Source organism: Nesoenas mayeri (genome assembly GCF_963082525.1).
Source record: "Nesoenas mayeri genome assembly, chromosome: 10".
NCBI lineage: Eukaryota > Metazoa > Chordata > Aves > Columbiformes > Columbidae > Nesoenas > Nesoenas mayeri.
This window is the reverse complement of record NC_137560.1, coordinates 9,267,352-9,283,254: the sequence shown is the minus strand read 5'-3', so window position 1 is coordinate 9,283,254 and position 15,903 is coordinate 9,267,352. Positions and strand designations below refer to the sequence as shown.

At 43.2% G+C, this 15,903-nt stretch overlaps 1 protein-coding gene across 1 annotated transcript in view; it reads right to left on the bottom strand.

The window, feature by feature from the left end:
- The window catches only part of MAPKAPK3 (MAPK activated protein kinase 3), a gene marked incomplete at both ends in the record, with an annotated part of 44,497 nt that overhangs the window by 10,727 nt on the left and 17,867 nt on the right, over positions 1-15,903 (bottom strand). Inside the window, 2 exons of the mRNA XM_080350689.1 lie at positions 1,644-1,708; positions 2,544-2,683. Of these exons, the coding sequence (XP_080206815.1) occupies positions 1,644-1,708; positions 2,544-2,683 (205 nt within the window). The remainder of the gene's footprint in view (positions 1-1,643; positions 1,709-2,543; positions 2,684-15,903) is intronic.

Sequence of the window (15,903 nt, the reverse complement as noted above, 5' to 3'; positions counted from 1 at the left end):
CATTCCCCATTTTCCTCAGGAGAAAAAAAAAATTAACAGTTCTATTCTGCAAAGTCCAAACTGCCACCTTTGAAACAATACATTTCTAAAATTTAACGTAACCCCAATAGGAAATTGTAGTGGTTGGTGAGCTGCCTTGCAACAGGAGTACTCCTGAAGTCTGGAAGGGGTTTCAGAGCAAGGAGGAGTGACATTCCCATTGTACCAAGTGAGCATCATTTTACATCTCCATTGACAATGAAACAGAATTAGTGACTTCAACCTGACCCTCTGCTTTCTGCACAAGTAGAAACCTCAGCTGCAGTAGTGAGAGACAAGGTAGAAATTCTGGTACTGTAACCTGGAATCCTTTGTCGCATGGCTTGAGACTGAAATTACAGAATCTCAGGCGAGGACAATCAGAAGGCATAAACACTCATCTACTTCAGGGAAAACCGTGCACAACCTCGTCTTTCCTGGCCTCAGCCAAAACCCCTGGCTCCTAATGGGAGGTACTGGCTGATATATAAACAGACAGTGAACCTGGGGAATCCAGTGGAACAGGGCTCATTTATCTCAGGAAAGTATGAGGGTGTTTTTTTGTTTAACACTCTCAGATGATTTCTGAGTAAGTATTTAGAATGTTATCTAACAGTATTTTATGTAGAAAAATCATGGTTTTAACAGAGTGGAGTCACTAATGATCATGGAAGCAGTTTCCCCCCTGGAATCTTGTATTTTAGGGAGGAACAAATCAAGTTCCTGAAAATGCTCATTTTCCTTAAATAAGTCTCACAGCACTCAAAGGATTCATCTCAGGCTAGGAAAGACAGGAACAAAAAAAAGCCTGGCCTCTATACCAGACTTGCAGAACAGTCACGCTGATTTACAAGCTCAGGTATAAACTTTTCCTTTTCCAGTCATTTTCTCACAAATTTTCTTACAAACATCAATATTTTGACTCCTGAGCAGAAGCAAGCTCCTGTCTGTTGTGAATGGGCAAGGAGAAGCAGAGTGAAGCGCACCTGTGGTACTCTGCAAATAATAAATAGCAGAGACAATAAAAATGGCAAGACTATCCTATTGCAAACTCTGCCGTTGACTCATAGCAGGTCTTTAAACTTGCACATAGTGCCTATTATAGATGAGCAGGCTTGTTTACAGTGTGGCTAATAACACTTCCTTTCAAGTAGTACTTTAAAGCCCTCGAAAAAGAGATGTTTCATCAAATGTGATCTGCTCATTGTATTCATCATCTAACAGTAGAGCTGTGCACAATGATGCCGCTTGAGGGACAGCCAGAAGAGAAATCACAGTAGGAGCTGCGCTGATCATGTTAGAGGTGGCCTGGAGGAGAGCGGGGACTAGAGTAACAGGGGCTACAGTTGTTCAGGAATGAAGAAGCTGAGCAGATTTGTATGAAAATTTTTCCTCTAAACCTTCCACATTGTGCCTGATCATGGCCAATTCTAGTAATTTCCAATTTTCAGGAACTTTAAAAAATAAATTTAACACAGAGTTGGATAGAAAATAATAATAAAGAAATAATTAAAAATTAGAAACAAAACTCAAAGAAAAATTCCTGTAAGGGAACTAAGCAAGGAGACAGAGAAAGGGAAAAGCAATCTTTCACAAACTTTAAAATTCGACTTGTGACTTTTCACCTCTCTCAGTGAAAGCTTGATCTCCTCTCTCCTGGATCCTGCTAAACAGCTCTCCTCCCTCCATGCTGAAACAAAGAACACAAAAAAACCCCCACATTACATGAAAAGATCAAATTAACACCTGACTGTGCATACATATATTCACGCTGAGCCATGGCAGGAACAGATTAGAAGATATTACAGGTCTCCTATGCCAGTGCTTCCTAAACATCAGAGTCATTTGAATCCATGCACAAAGCCATTCTGATATGGAATAAACAGGAAACAAACCAAGATCAAGGAGTTTTCATGCTTTTGGTTTAATGTACCAGGGTACACATGGAACATGAAACACCTAGTTGGGAAGTCAGGTATGCTGGCACTAAGAGACTGACAGTAATCTTGTTTCAGGTAAGGGCTGGAGATGAAGAAAAAGAAAGGAAGCAAAGATACTGAAAAGGATTATTAATTTGTCCCCAGTGAAGAAGACAAGAACTGTGGTATTACAGATCAAGGAGAGAATAGGAAAAGTTATGAGTCAAAATAGTAACAAAAAGGATCATATCAGATCATAGGATTTACATCTGAAGTTGGAAGCCAATCAAAAAGTGCATCATACTTCTAGAGACGTATCTTTCAAGATTGTATTAATTAGTCAGTGCTTTAATGAGGACAATTGTCATGGAGTATGAAGTGAATTTATCTTCTGGTTAAGGCTCCTCATTCTTCCATCACAGAAGACAGCTGGAGCAGCTATACACTTCCCTACCAGTTCCACAAAGACAGCAAAAGGTTTGCTGTGCAAACTAAAATCACACTGCTGAGAAAACTCGCCCAACTCTCATCTAAGCCAACACATTCTCCCCCTCCCTCTATCCCATCAAAGAGCAATGCTTGGTGGGGGCTGCTGCTGGTCCATACCATTCCATGACAATGAGGAGGCATCTCTTTCCATGATGTATATTCTCATAAACATCCAGGACATGGACAATGTGGGGACACCCTGATGCTCGCCAATGATATTCTACCTCCTGACGGGCTTTCGGGTTGTCATACAGCAGCTGTAAAGAAATAGGAGAGAGCAATGTCAGTGACCCAGTGTCATTCTGCTTTAAATTGGTACCTACGTGTACTTGAGCTCAAAGGTGGTGGCAAAGGCTACTCTTTGCACTTTCTCCAGCCAAAGGATTAAAAGACTTTCGCCATCTCTTGCCTGTTCAACTTCCTAGATTGAGGAATACAGAAATAACTGGTCCCTTGGAACAGGAAGGACCTCGAGTGGAAGTGAGGAGGGATTTTGAATCCGAGGTGGAGACAGACCTATCTCACCCAGCTCTGGATGGGAAAAAGCAATTTCTTTTCCTACTTCTTTGCAGTACTTGCAAACAGAGGACAAATCCCTCTGCTAAGGACAATAACCCTCCCACCTGCTGGGAAAAGTGACTTCTAGGTGCAATGCAAATCCTAGAAGTTCAGTAAGATTTAAAACAATAAAGACTTTCACGCTGACTCCGAGTGTCCTTCTTAAATGCTATGCAAATTTCTGAGCCCATCAGGGTCAGAAAAGGACCTTTGACTATCTAGATGCCTGAACTTCGTTCTCTGTCACATGCAAGGCCAGTTTATTTTAAAGGCGCTAATCTCTAGAAGGGAGGTGAGTGCTCATCTTTCCTGATCATGCAACCTTGTACACAAGAAATGTGTCCCTTCCCATTTGAAGAGCTGCTCTGTATCTGACTCTGCAACTGAGCTTTTGTGCAACGGGCACGCTGCTGAATCACAGCTTTTCTTCTCTGCCTTGTCTCTCCAGACACCACTAACACTTTGTGACAGAGACGCTCTCTTTACTGCATTTATTCAGTTCCCACACAATATGGCTGTGATCCACGTTCGATACTTTACGCTCTATAGAAATAATCGTAATTATGGAGCAGCAACAAAACTGATGCTATATAAAGGATTATCAAATGCATTGAAACTGAATTTAAAAACCAAGCAAACAGCAATCACCTCTGACCTATTTGCCTTAGAAAAAAACTACAATAATTGTGCAGGAACTGTTTTCAAACAGGCAAACAAGAAGTATCATTGCTGCAATATCAGGCCTTAGCCTGAAGCTCTTCTCACTCATGTTTGCTATCAAGCCCCAGTCAAAACACAACTGCATGATAATTGCTGAAAACAAGTATTAACATGTAACCTGTCATTAGGGACCTATGAATCAGCCCAGAAAACGAGATTGCTTTTCCATCCAATTGCCAAGCTAAGGCACAAATAGTGTCACAGGCACCTCTCAATACAGGGAAGCGCACAATTTAAAGGTTACAGGAAGGCAGACACAAATACTGGTTTCTTTATTGACTCAAATACAGACAACTTGCACCTCTGGGGGGAAAAACAACAAAACCAACCAACAAAAAAAACAAGCTTACACCTCTTTGCTGCTTAAAGATCTCTTTCAGCAAAACAGACACAGTAGCACAGCAGGAAAGGCCTGTACACTTTATGAAATGCTGGGGAAGCGCTTGGGAACTGCTGGATAGAAGGTAAGAGGCTTCTTTTCCAGGCTGGGAACAGGCAAAGGGTGACAGGTACTCCTCTGCCAAGTGCCCATTTTTGTGTTTTCGTGAAGCGCTGCGAGGCTGCAGGAGGGGATGAGCGGGCTCAGGAGGGCTGCTGGCTCCTCAGCTGAGCGGGCAGCGAGCCGCAGCGCCGTGACCACCCTGCAGGCTCCCTCAGCTCTGCTCCAAAGGCCGCAGCGTGACACCAGATTTCCAGCAGTGCAAGGAGCTGAAGACGCTTTCTTGCCAAGTTCAATGCCCTTGCAGCCAACCTACTTCTTCCACAGCTGCCGTTCTGCACCCCGAGCACACCCTTGTGAGATCACTAACCATCCGCCTCTTCCTTCCTGCTGCAGCCTGGCTACGGCCTGATTTCCAACACAAATAACTTCCTAAAGAAAGAGATGGCTCCAATTTGGACAAAAAGCCCATTAGCGAGTCCAAGCGCAGTTGCTTTACTTCTTTCAGCCATCAGCCCATTCAGTGCCTTTTCCTTCACAGCCGCTGTGTTCCAGCTCAGTAGGACTGTCTATCAGCATTTTCCCCTCTGCCCTTCTGAGTCTGGGCTGTTGCCTAGAGGTCTCTTCAAAGTTCATTAAACTATGTGTGCAACAATAAAGCCCAAACACCCTTAGGACTAACCAGGCCATTTAGAAAAGCATTACAGCTTTACTGCTTGGATGTTACTGGTTTAATGCCAGTTCTTAGCAGGACCCTTCAAAAACCTATCCTGCGCTACTAATTAGACATAACCATTCTATTTACTAATGTTAACTGCACTATAAACTGTGTCTCTTGTGCTTGCACAGTGTGCAGATATGTCATTTTTCATGTTTGTACCAAGTACTTATGAAAATTGTTTCACAGAATTGAATTCTCAGTCTCTAAAGAGCTTTTACAAGGCATTTTGATACACACAAGGATGCTGTAGCTTCTTTTCTTCATCCCTACAAGCAAGTTTCAAATACTTCTTAGTGCCAACCTTAGATGTACTCATGTCAAGATGACACCTGGAGAAGCAGAGAAAAGGAAATGCAAAAATAAAGAGCAGATACACATACCAAGCTACATCTATCTACCAACTGTTAACCTTTGGATTTCTCCTTCTGAATCTTTTCCTTTTATCTAAAACTGGAAGCCATAACTATATCTTCTAAGACACCTTAGAGATGCAGACACCTGTAAAATGAAAGCCAGGCAAGGTTGAAAGCACCAACCTCTAAAAAATTTAGGTGATGATTTAGAAGCACAGACTGAAAATCTAAGCCTACTTGAAAAAAACATAAATGGACATTCTGCCATCTTCCTGAGTCTGAAGACTGTGCTTCTATTGCTGCAAAAGCTTTGATAAGACTATGACCAGGTTCCCCTAACATTCTATCAAAGCGCAGAGGTAGCTGTGAATAAACCCAGAGTTTCGGGTAAGTTTTCCAGCACTGCTGGCTCGCACTGGTTTGAGGAAAAAACAGCTTTGTCACACAGTATCAGCCCAAGGAGCCTCCCGTCCACCCCCTAGAGCTCCCACACAGTTCAGCTGAGTGACAGCTTGTCACGATGGACTGTGGGCAGGATCATGAACTAACCGAACTCCAAAACAAGACAAACCCAAGAAAAATGACCCATCTCCCAATTTTTCATGAAGCCAGATCAGCGATCCAATGCACAATGCACAGCAGCCTTTGCATATCAGTGAGGGGATGCTCATGTGTGTGGTTGGGCACCAGAGTTTAGAATAGGAGCTGCACAGTAGAAAACTCTATTTTTGCTGGAGCTCAGCATTACCAAACCACTGCTTGAAAGAAGCAGATGAAGCAAATACTAACAGCCCTTCACAGGGAGATAACCAAAAATGGGCAATGGACAGCAAGAAAGTACAAGAGCTCTTGAGCCTTAACGCCCAGTGATTCATACTCTTCTCAACATCTGAAAAAGCCAGAAGGAGAAGGGAGCTGCATCACAGGCTGTACTCGGCCTGTTTTGGAGGAATGACAGGGCAGATGTCAGGAGACCCTCTGGGACACCCTGCTCACTCAGCACTGGCGGTGCAGCGAGGCCTGACCTCAAAATTCTGGGTAGTGGCCTAAATCAGGTTAGCAAGCGCCTGCAAAACAGAACATATTCTAAACTGCATCCTGGAAGGCCAGCTCTGGGAAACTTCTCCTTGTGTAGAATCTCTTAATAGAAAAGAAAAAAAAAAAGGAGACTAAAATGTGACACAGTATCTTCTAACTGCTTTTCCATTGATTCAGTCGTGTGTAAAGAAGGAAGGGCAGCTGGAACCCTCAGACCTTAATGGTCTGATCTTTACAGGAAAGAGCCTTCTAAGGACTCCAGGGAGCATCAAATGATTTTCTGGACTCTGAAACTGTAACAACAGAGAGAGAAGTTATCCATGGGCAGGGGTATGAAACATGCTGCAGACAGGAAGCAATGACTTCATTGTGACCTCTTTAATATGCACGAGCAGATGACACAGATTACTACTACACCTGCTGTCTGTTCCCTACATATGGGATTAAGACCCCCACATATGCTTTTTTATTTATTTTAAACTTCAGCAATTCCTCCCAGTTCCAAACAGTTGTGCTTAGATTAGACCTGTTACAGGCTCAGTTCTCACCTACTGCACGGCACAGTAAAGCAGCATCCAACACTGCAAGCACCTAGTACTTGCACCAGTTCCAGAATCTGAGCTTTCCTTCAATAAACAATCAGTTTTATAATCTCTATACTATCTTCCTCACAGGAGGGCTTCCCACTATTGAAACAGAAATGAGACCAGCATAAACTTTCAGTCCTAAGGGTCCTCAACATATAATACTGATATACAGGCATTTAAATATAGCCTTATTTATTTTTCTAGCTGGGAAAAAGAGTCTCCGTTCAGGCCTGAGTGGGTAAATGTCTAACTTCTTTTGCCTTCTTTCCTCTGCATGTAGCCATTACAAAAATGCTGAATCCTACAAATAAGCCTTGGAATCTAAATTCATGCTGATGCACGGAAACTAACACCAGAGCAACTCTTCCAGTCACTCTTTTCTTTATTCAAGAGGGGTTGATGGCAAAAGGAGGCTTGGATAATGTTTCTTTCATCTCCTCCTTGCCCTATGCTACAAAAAAAAAGAGGAGGACTATGACTTTGGACATTTTGTCTTTTATTACATCCTGATTATTTGCACTATTGCAAATAATTGCATCGAATATTGCATCGAATATTAATTCGATGTTAACAATCTCTATCTGTTTTCAGATCTCTTCATGAGGGATAAAGCCATCCTTCGTGTCAGAACGCTAAAGGAATTGAAATTATCGAGGTTCTCTTCTTCACACACCAGCGCTGCCAGTCAGTCAGGCTGCAGCAAGCAGCATGCGTCTTTTTGCAATGGCAGCCCAGCAAACAGGGAAACCCACACATGCAAATCTCAAAGAAAGCACTGAACTTTTTCCTTAAAATATGGAACACATTTCTGCACTAATTGTTTAGTACTCAAGTGTCAGTCTATAGAGAAGCGGTAAAACCAGGGTAGGCACAGGTGGGTCATCACTAATTGTTTCACTTTTCTGCTTTTATTTCAAATCCAGCTTAGGCTACTAGAAATTAAATCTGCTTGGAGGCTGCATTGAAACAAACTGTCATCTCGGTTCCTGCAGAGCTGTCCAAGCTGCTCTCACAGCTGGTGTTAACTGGCAGGTCCATCAGTCTCAGGTAGACAGCCAGCCCCGCGCTAATACCAGCCAAGCAGCACGATTCTGCAACACTCCCGCCTGTGCCATCTCATCCTTTCACTAAACCTACAGGGTTTTACTGTCCACACTGAGGGGCCCTTCTCTATCCACTTCTCTCCAGTCTTCCAATCTCTACTCAGCTTACCCTCTGAAATGGCCAAAGCTACAGCAGATCTTTGGTATCTTGCCAGTGTAAATGAGAATGAAGAGGACTCAGAGAGGACTGCCTGCGGCTGCTGTCAGAGTCACACTCTGAAACCCATTTCCTGCTGACACACGAGGCTTCAGATTTCTTAAGCACACATTTTAAAGGTAAAACAGGAGAAAGAGTAGAATGGACAAAGATAAAAAGAACAGGTTAACAGAGAGATGTGCTCTTTTGTAAGAGTTTGCACACTGGACATACAGTAAATGTGGTGAAGTAGTTAGCTCTCCGAGCACTCTTGCTTCTCCATTCCCAGAGAGCGTACACCACATTAATATTATTTTGCTCCAAGCCTCTCTACTGCAGTGAATCAACTAGGTCTCTCAAAAATAACTTTGCTGTAGTTCTGAATTTCATTTATTGTAGCAGTATTCAAATCACCGCCAAGCACTCAATATGACTTTACAACCCGAGGTAAATAAATGAGACATACCACTATTAATTCTCTAATTACACATGCATCTAGCCATTGATTCTTCAAAGGTCAACTGTCATTGTTTATAAGTGTTAGCGCAGATACAGCAAATACAACTGAAACGGCAAAGCGTTAGGCCACGATACATTTCAAAGGTATCCCCTTGCACAGGCGGGGTTAACATAAAAGGCAGGCACAAAAATGAGCAAAAAAATGACCATGAAGAAAAGCTACTCTCCTGATAAACCCTCTGATAATATTACATTAATCTAATTGAATGGCGGTACCAAAAGTACGTGACTGTACATTCAACACTATGGGCTATATATAGATTTAAATAAAAAGCACGCTATGCATTTTGCTACAACCATAATATTACTTTGCATATTAATACTGTGCTTGCTCTGCTGTGTGGATGGAAAAATAATTCATACCAGCACCTTAAGATTCCAGTTATACTCAGTTACGACAGGCTACAAACCAGCTACATGCGGCTTCTATTTTATTCAAAATATTGCAACTGTATTTTAAAAGAAAATATAAATCACCAACAGCTACTAACATGCTGTTACTAGACAGGAACATCCTCAAATGTTTGTTTATACAAGTAGAGCTGGAGATCAGCCCCTCTCTCTCCCTTCTGACAACTTCTGCCACCACCCTGCTGTGTCGCCAGCACTGACAACTGCATTCACTCGCTGCAGTCAATATTCAGCAACTGGGGACACCCCAGACACTACCAAATATCCTTTCTTCCCTTGGTTCTTTAACATGCATATTATGACCATCTGAGACGAAAAATTGGGAAGTGCTGTCGAGGTGCCTCCACCCCTTCACTGTAAAACCTCCTCTCTCTGCAGGGTTCGCCAGAAACGCAGGATGAACAGGCAATTTGTGTTCACGCTCTTTCAACGCTGGTCACTGGTCTGTCTGACCTTGATGCGGCTTCGCTCTGAGTGGAGATGCTCTTCATCACCAAACCCACGGTCTCCTTCCTCGGAGCAGGATTTTGACTGTAATGCCCCTGTGCACACAGCACAGGACACCCGGGAGCTGCAGCACCTAAACTGCAGGATGCTCAGCCTGACAGGCCAACATTGCTCTGCCTAGAGCCTCTTCAGGTTACCAGCAGAATGCCAAATTTCCCAAAACCTCATATGGCATAAATACCTACAATACACTGGGATTCTGATTAAACTAATCTATAGCTCTACCGCTATTTTTACTATTCGTAATTTCTGAGTTGAGAAAAGGAAATCTAAAATTCTAGCTGAAAATTATGACACTTTTAACTTTATAGCTGCACTCCAGTGCCCAATAAGAAGTTTGCCTTTGAAAAGGAAAAGAAAAAGAGAGGGAGGAAAAAAAAAAGTCAAAAAGTTCACTCCTGCCAGCTATGAGTTCATAAATTCTGATAACAAGGATTCAGGTGACTTGGCTTCAGTAATTCATATATCTCCATCCTTGCCTTGTCAAAAGTAATAGAGCTTGCTTGTGAAACTTTGCTGTTTAAGAAAATTCCAGCAGTACAAAAAATGCCATAGCATGTCCTCAGATCAGGAGCCCAAACTGTCTCTCTGCTTCGACTTCAGCTACTCACACAACACTAAAACAGATCCAAGACCATAATCTTAATCTTCTGAGTGTCTAACATCTTTCCATGCTTGAATCAAAACATACAAAAGATCACTTAAAGCTCTGGGATATACACTACAGTCAACAGTCTTACTATCCCCGCCATAGTGAAATTTCCACCACTGAGGATCCACCTTGTCTGCACAGGAGTCAGAGCTGTCTCGGGGGCTGCTCTGAGACACAGATTTCCACAAGAACTATCGCCATCACAAAAAACTCTCCCAGTTGTTTTTACAAATGTCAGTTGTATTTCCTTGCCTTTGCCTTTCTCCTGTGCAGTGACTGTGATGCAGCAATTCATCTAAAAAATGGACGAGCACTTTTCATGGCCACGAAATGGGATGGAACATGTGACTGCCAGAATGGAACCCCCTCACATGCTTCCCAGTATTGACAGTCACAGTTGCCAAGTTCAATCCTAGCCACCCCAACAATTCTCTTCCCAATAATATAGATTCTTGTTATATATATATAGACTTACACTCTTGTTTTTCTTTAAAAACAAAACAAAAAACACACCAAAAAAAACCCCAACAACATACCTAGTTACTCTGGTAGAAATGGTCATTGCACTCTACACATAATTTCCACAGGAAAAAGGGGAAAGAGCAAACATCACAGACGTTATTCAGAGTCCTAAATGTCCATTTCAGTGCAGGACAATGGTACCGAGACATGGGAGGCATGGCACAGCTCTGCTGGAGCAGGGTGCTGCAGAAGGCACAGGCCAGAATAAAGAAATACTGAGAAGATCTGCCTGGTGTTCCCTTTCCTAGTCTTCAGCTAATAAGCAATATCAGAATTAACACAGAAGCGATAATACTGAACAAGGCAGAAGAAAAAATTAGCAACACATTTAATCTTATTAACCTCAGATAACAGAAGCTCCAAGAGCAACTTGTGCTGCCCCCTCAGCATTTCTTTATATTCCTTACATGTGTGACTAGAGTCATAAGGATTAAATCACTCAAGAACTCCCAGGAAGGGTTTGACATCCTTCCCCAACACAGAGAGGCTCTTCAGGGCACATGCTGGATTCATGCTGTAGGCACCTGTGTTGTTCACACTGCTCTGCACCCCATCCCCACTTTTTGACAGTTAATACCTCAATGAGCTTCTCCCCACAACTGCAGCTGTGTGCTCCTCTATGGCCCCACCATTTGGCAGCAGAATTCAGAATGAAGATATCGTCCTCTCATATCACTGTCCACATACTTAAACTCCCTTTTAGCTGACTCCCCCTCCCCTTCCACATGAATTTGAGATTGTCATCCATGCATGCAGAGCTTGGCGCTGTGCCACTCCAGGACAGTTCTTTCTCATATACTGCTGTTCTTCCTCTTCTTTCACATTTCCTTTCTCTACACCCACACTAGTGCTTTCTGTCACATCATCTACCAGGCCAAGCAGTGTCTCCCTCTTCTGTTGCACCATCTATCTCGTGTTCCTACATCATCCAAACACAAGGACCCAGAAATAAACCAAGAACTCTCAAATCTTCCTTCTCCCACTCCCAAGGACTCATCTCCTTTCACACAATACTTTAAGGGGAGACTTGCTACGTCCCAGACATCAGTGGCACCGTCACCAACTGTACCTCATGTTCCTCACAGAAGAGACACTGAGATTTCACCCAGTTCTTGGGACTCTAACTGTAGTGATTCTGACCACCGCAATGACAAACATTCACTCCTGAAAGCTGTCACCTGTGGGAACTTGACTTGTTTTCCAAAAATAAAACAAAGGCCTAAAACCTTCAGCAACGGCATCTGCAAGATTTCTCTAGTGCTTCAAATCACTGCTATATATGTTTTCATATTCATGTTTGTACAAGCTCTGCTGTTGGCATTTTCAAGCAAAGATCTCTATCTAAGTCACAACTCAGTAGATAGCTCAGTGGCTGATGGTTTAAGAGTCCATTAGGCATGAAGATCCTTGGAACTGCTTACTGAATACAGCAAAGATATGACAGGGATGGTGTGACTCTGAATGGAAACAAAACCATGCAGCAAAGGCTAGAAATGCAATGGGAGCCATTAAGAGAAAGAGGAAAGTAAATTGCTTTCCCAAGACTTCTTGTGCTTATTTTGTCTGAATATATATTCTAAAGCCAACTACACTATTACATAGGAAAGGAAAGCAAAGAAATAAACTGGGGGAAGTGGGAATTCAACAGATGGAGTCAACATAAGCAAGTGACAGGGCAGTAAAACTGTTATTTATGTTGCAATTCTCATTGATTCATTTTGCTGGTGCGCTAGCTTAGCCACCCAAGGTTACAGCTTGGTTTGGCCAAAACAGCATCAGAATCTAACAATCAAAACCATGAATTTTCTCTGGAGCCCCACAGCACACTCCTGGAGCAGCTAATGCCTTACAGTGCTCCGTACTTGATTAATCGCTCTGTAATATCCAGGATCCTGGAAAACACACATTTCCTAGAACACAACTGGGAGCTGCCAGTTCCTGCACAGCCTAACAGTCCTTCCCTTTCAGAAACCTGCAGGAGACACCGTGCAAGCTGCCTTTAAAGGAAGGTCCCCATGCCACAGAAATGCCCCACTCTTCTAATCTAAACCCGTACTGAGCCACAGCTCCCCTTCTTCATCCAAACCTGTTATTTGCCCAGCCCATCCAGACTGTCATCCTGTCTGGTCGAGCACCAGACTCCTGGGGGCTCCTTCAACAGGTGAGAATTTCTGCCCTGACGAGCCAGGGCTCCCAGCTACTCCAGGCAGCAAACTGTATTTCCCCTAGGCTCCAGATAGCAGGGAACATCCTTCCATTTTGCTGCCCACTTTATTTCAGTTTTAGCCACCTAGCCTCCCTTTAGAGATCTTCCCTGTATGAGGACATGCTGTGGAGTGAGGGGTGGGAGCAGAGGGCTCCCCCCCAACATCCATGTTCCATTTCTTTGACAGATATTAGATACAACTGCTTCACATTGCCTGCAAGCAGATGAGAAAGCAGTCAGACACCACAAAGGTATATATAACAGAGCAGCTCAAATGAGAGGATTCTTTTTGCCAAAATTAAGAGCATTTGTTTCACATTCCTGAATAGATTTCCTCTCTGCTCCTGTGTTGTGATGGCTGCACATGCACATGACTACACACGCAAAAGAGGATCCCAATAATATCTGAAGTCTAATGTTTGCATGTCTTGGCTAAAGCAGCACCATGCTGAGGACTGCAGAGAGGCCAGAAAAATGAGAAGTAGCAAAAGCACTGCTGGAAGAAAAAAACAAAAGGTTCCAAGAATTTCAATCCTTTTCATCTTTCCCAGCTGAAACACGCATCTGTTTCCCTCTCGTAAGACACTGTCCTTTCCCCTCCTCTCCCTGCAGTGCTATCTGCTTGTGCTACACTGCAATGTTGGCTCATTTCCACAAGTCTGTGTGCTTGAAAGAGAGAACTCCAGCCTTGAGCAAAGGGGAGGGGGGAGTGAGAAAGCTGGGGCACCAGAGAAAAGGGACTCAGAAGGTCTTTCTGGCCTGAAGTCACCTGCCAGATTCCAACTAACGTTAGTACCATGGAAACAGTTGCCCCACAAAGGTGTTAATGACTTCTGAGGTGATGATTTCACAGAAGCAATGTGCCATCCAGTCTAATTCTCCTAGACATGACACATCAGGGAATCGGGAAAATATACCCGCACTAAAGCCAGGTTAACAGAGAAACAGCCTGAGTGAGCTGTGCAGCGGCTGGTCTCTCCAGCAGAGCAGGGGAGAAGGCGCTCAGCTGTGACACTGTGACACATCAGCTGGGAAGACAGATCCCCAAGTGGAGACAGGAAGGGTAAGAGAAATTTGCAGATTTTGAATATCATGCAGCACTCCATAAAACCCAGATGATACATGTTTAATATGCAGGGTTCTGTCCAAGACCTGTCAGGTGGTGGCGATCTCAACTTTCAGGGGTTAATCCTTCCCTTATCATCAAAAATGCTTGTGTATTTATTTCTATATGGTCACATAACACTTTTCCAAGCAGTGCCCACTTTGAAAACCTTTAGTAACCATCTCTTGGTTTGTCTTTACCATTTGATAATCATGAGTCATAAGATGAAGCAGGGGGTTATTTGTCCAAATTCACAGGCACAGTTGCGGCTGTCCTGCCTCCCATTAGTTACCAATGTTAAAAGGGCTGCTCACAACCAGCAAGAGCCCAGCTCAAAAGAGCACCCCAGCATCCCCACCACCACAAGCTTCTTGACTCTCATTCTGGGTGAAGGAGAATTCCCTGAAGGTCTGGTGAAAGAACATCCAGACAGTGATATATCGTTCTCATCACACAACTATGCATTACAAGCCCAACCGGGTCAAATGCGATCACTTTCAAAACACTTCTTAATACTAAATGATGACACCAACTACTGCAGAATCTGGCGACTTTTCAAACCTTAACGCATCCAACCTTAAAGCTCCCAAAGTTTTGGTTTCTTCTTAGCAGTTGACTATTCTAAACTAAGAAGCTGTGGTATTTTGAACGTGCTCTGCCAGAACTCACAATTCATCACTAGCTGTATCTCCCAACTGCAAGATTAGAACTATTTTAGTCAAAACTAAAAGTTTCCACATGAAAATATACAGCAGATGGGTAGAAAAGCATTCTTAGGTCCTGGACAAAATCACCATTCAAAACCATGGAGAGACCCTGCAGTTACCTATCAGACAACCAACAGCTGATTTGCCTATTACATTTGGGTGCAGAAATCTACTTCCAGATCCTCGCTCTGCCTGAAGTAGATCAGGGTCTTCCACTTCATGATGTGAGCTCTTAAAGAGAACCCTCTGCTTGCCTACATTGTGCTATGTCTTCCACTGTAGCTTCCACTACTGCAAAACAAGTTAGCAAAGCAGAGACATGCCCCTGAATTTCTCAGATCCCATCTGAGTGGGGACCACTGTCTATTTTGGGATGGGTTTGGCTATTCTCATTTCTCATAAGAGTTTTAAAGGTTTCTGGGTGCTTCTAAATGCGAGGAATACACATTTTTGTATTTGATAAAGTTTTCATGCAGTCAAAATACCATTTCCTGTTCAGTTTTAAGGGAAGTATTTCTGAAAACAATTATCACAAAAGAAAGGAAAAGGTGAGCCTTAGCCAGGACACCTGCTCAGGGGTACGTGCACTCATTACATGCAGCATAAGGGGGATTCAGAAGAGTCTGAGAAAACAAGACGCCCCCAAGACAAGTTTCAGAAATGCTGGCAGAACTGGAGATCTGCACACCAGGACTCCCACAGGGTCTCTGGGGGATGTCATGTGATAGCTGCACCTCATTTCCAGAACATACACGGACACAGCAAGCACTACTGGAAAAATACTATTGCTCATTTCCCAAAGGACTGTTCCATAAATACCTATACCTGTCTCAGTCATTTATCCCTGTGAGCCTTGGGTGAAAAGACCACGAGAACTCGGGACTTGGAATACGAAAGTGAACCCTTTTCATAACTCTGCAAAAAGCTTACCAAGGCAATTTCTCATAAAGGGGGTTTCAGCCTCTGCATCAGAAAGAAAAATTCTCTTGCCTTTTGAGAAAGATGGAATAAGGCTCGGCTGCAGAAACACGACTGAAGTCTGGATGCTTACTCAAATGACTAAGCACATGCATATTTTTGGTGACCTCAATTCTGGCTACACCACAATAGTCAAAAAGAAAAAAAGAATAAGGCAACCAACCTAAAAGATAGGGTCAGTATAGCTGAAGAGAGACCCATACTCACTCAGCAGT